Consider the following 2,441-nt stretch of genomic DNA (forward strand, 5'->3'; position numbering starts at 1 on the left):
TAACAAAGAAAACAAGTGCATTACATAGAGGATAAATGTAGCTAACAAAGGAAACAAGTGCATTACATAGAGGATAAATGTAGCTATCAGGTACAAAAATAATTTTGAAAATCGGTTAACAAATAAAAAAGTTACAGCCATGGAGGCATTACTTTTCAATCAAGCCTCGTACATTAAAATTTCTATTTGGTGTCTGTTCGCATTACACAAAAAAATGATTTGCTTTAATTAACATGTTTGGTTACGTTTCTTTGGTAACAAAAATAAAAAAAGAAATTGGTAGCATTTAGTACATTTCATAATTTTTAACAACATATTTAGTAACATTAAACATATTTACAAGATTACTAAAATAATTTGGCTCTGGTTAACAATTTTTTATTTCTTGGCCATTTCAAAACTAGCAAACACAAGTCACAGATGGTAACACAGCCATCAAAGTATATAAAATGACGAGTTCCATGATGATGACACGAGGGGTATCCCATAAGTAAAGAGCCTAACAGGATGGGACCTATTTTTCTACACACTTTTGCCAACGCTTCTGCAGTGCTTTTATCCCGGTCACATAAAAGCTTTCCTCAAGGCTTGCAAAATAGTCACTCACAGCACTGATGACGTCATTATCACACTGATAATGCACACCGCCCAAAGCTTTTTCACATGCTTTAGAGAGCTCTCCCCGTCGCTTAGTTTTCAAAACACCCCGTAATTGCCTCACCAGGGAAGCATAATGCTCTCCTGTCATTGTGTTTCCCTTTCGGAGATGATAAACCAACAAAACATCTTTCAAGTCCCAGAAGACTGTTGTCATCACTTTCCCAGCAGAGGGACCGGACTTTGCCGTCTTTGGGGTGGGGGAGCTGGGGTGTTCCCACTGTTTTGACTCCGGTACATAGTGACGAGACCAGGTTTTGTCAACAGTCATAAGTCGTTCAACAAATCCATGTGGATCGGCCTGGAACAGCTCAAGATTTTGTTCTGAGATCATGCGTCTTGTCAACTTTTGTATGCTTGTCAGAAGTTTTGGAACCCGTGCAGAAACCTTTTTCATCCCCAACTGGTCATGCACAATGCGCTCCACTGTTGATTTTGACATCTTCAGTTCCTCTGCAATATATCGCACAGTCACACGTCTGTCTACAAGAATAATCTTGTGCACTTTCTCTACATTTTCTTGTGTCACCATCTCCACTGGTCTGTCTGGGCGAGGGTCATTTTCCACACTCACTCTCCCCCGCTTAAATTCAACTACCCATCTCTTCACTGTGGCAGAGGATGGAGTCTCCTCTCCTAATGTCGTCACCATATCCTCATGGATTTCCTTGGGACTCAACCTGTTTTTCAACAGATACTTGATCACTGCTCATATCTCTTCTCTCTTCATTTTTCTGACGTTACGCACTTAGCCCACTTCTAGCTCCTGCACAGAAGAATAGGATGGTTAGAACTGGACACCACTTTGCATATAGACTTACAAAGAATTGCTATTTCAAATCCCTAAATTATTTTCAGATTGAATTATGGGAATCCTATCAGGCTCACTACTTATGGGACACCCCTCGTAATATGGGAAACTATTATCTAGTAAGTACAACTACTAAGTGATTCTTTCGAATATCCATATGGTTGGTTTATTTCTTATGATAAAGTAGTAGAGCAGAAAGTATCACACAGGACAAAGCATCTTTTTGGTAAATGTAGATGTAGCCATAACAAAGCTACATTTTTGGAAGAGTAGCTACAGCTACTTTTAAAGTGTAGCCTTCTGATTACTGCTAATCGTATATGACCAATACTTGTGCACCAAGGATGTATTTACTGGGGGGATCATGGGGTCCAGATCCACCCCTCCCAAAAGACTTAAATTAAATAATGAAATAATACAGCAACTAAAATTAAATAATGAAAACATACTTGTTTAATCAAGGGTTATTTATGTCTGCCAAACTAATTGGAAGGCAAGGATTAATTTAGGATCAAAACACTTTGAATGACAGTATCAAAGGAGAGTTATGTACGATCTATTACTACTTTCCTCTTACTACTCTTAAATTTTCACCAACTGGATACATAATATGTTTTTGATATTCAATAAACACTCAATACATTATCTATTTGGAATTAACTTTATTCTAAATTCTGCTTACCTTTGCTACACGTAAGCTACATAATGAATACCAGCTGTTGAACAAGGCAGAATTTATTTTATTTGAAAACATGAACTAAATGTAATATTTCAAATTTCTAGCAAGGTCTTCATCAGACTCTGTACCAAGCACAAATGAAACAAGGTACAAAACAGGAAGATATATATACACAAAAATCACTCTCCTCCATACACAAGATTATTAGAAAGTTGTTTATCTGGAACATTCCTTACCAGGTGTTTCATCAAGTGGCCTTCCCCTGTCAACTATTGTTTCACCTGACAGGTGATT

The 2,441-nt window shown here is 37.5% G+C and overlaps 1 protein-coding gene across 1 annotated transcript; it reads right to left on the reverse strand.

Moving 5' to 3' along the window:
- Nucleotides 1-514: 514 nt before the first annotated feature.
- LOC145999782 (histone-lysine N-methyltransferase SETMAR-like) lies at nt 515-1,309 on the reverse strand. The gene has a single exon (XM_083137084.1). The coding sequence runs from the start codon at nt 1,307-1,309 to the stop codon at nt 515-517; it is 795 nt and encodes a 264-aa protein (XP_082993210.1).
- Between the last annotated feature and the right edge of the window lie 1,132 nt (nt 1,310-2,441).

The sequence above is a fragment of the Lepisma saccharinum genome, chromosome 15 (assembly GCF_977018435.1).
Source record: "Lepisma saccharinum chromosome 15, izLepSacc3.1, whole genome shotgun sequence".
Classification (NCBI taxonomy): domain Eukaryota; kingdom Metazoa; phylum Arthropoda; class Insecta; order Zygentoma; family Lepismatidae; genus Lepisma; species Lepisma saccharinum.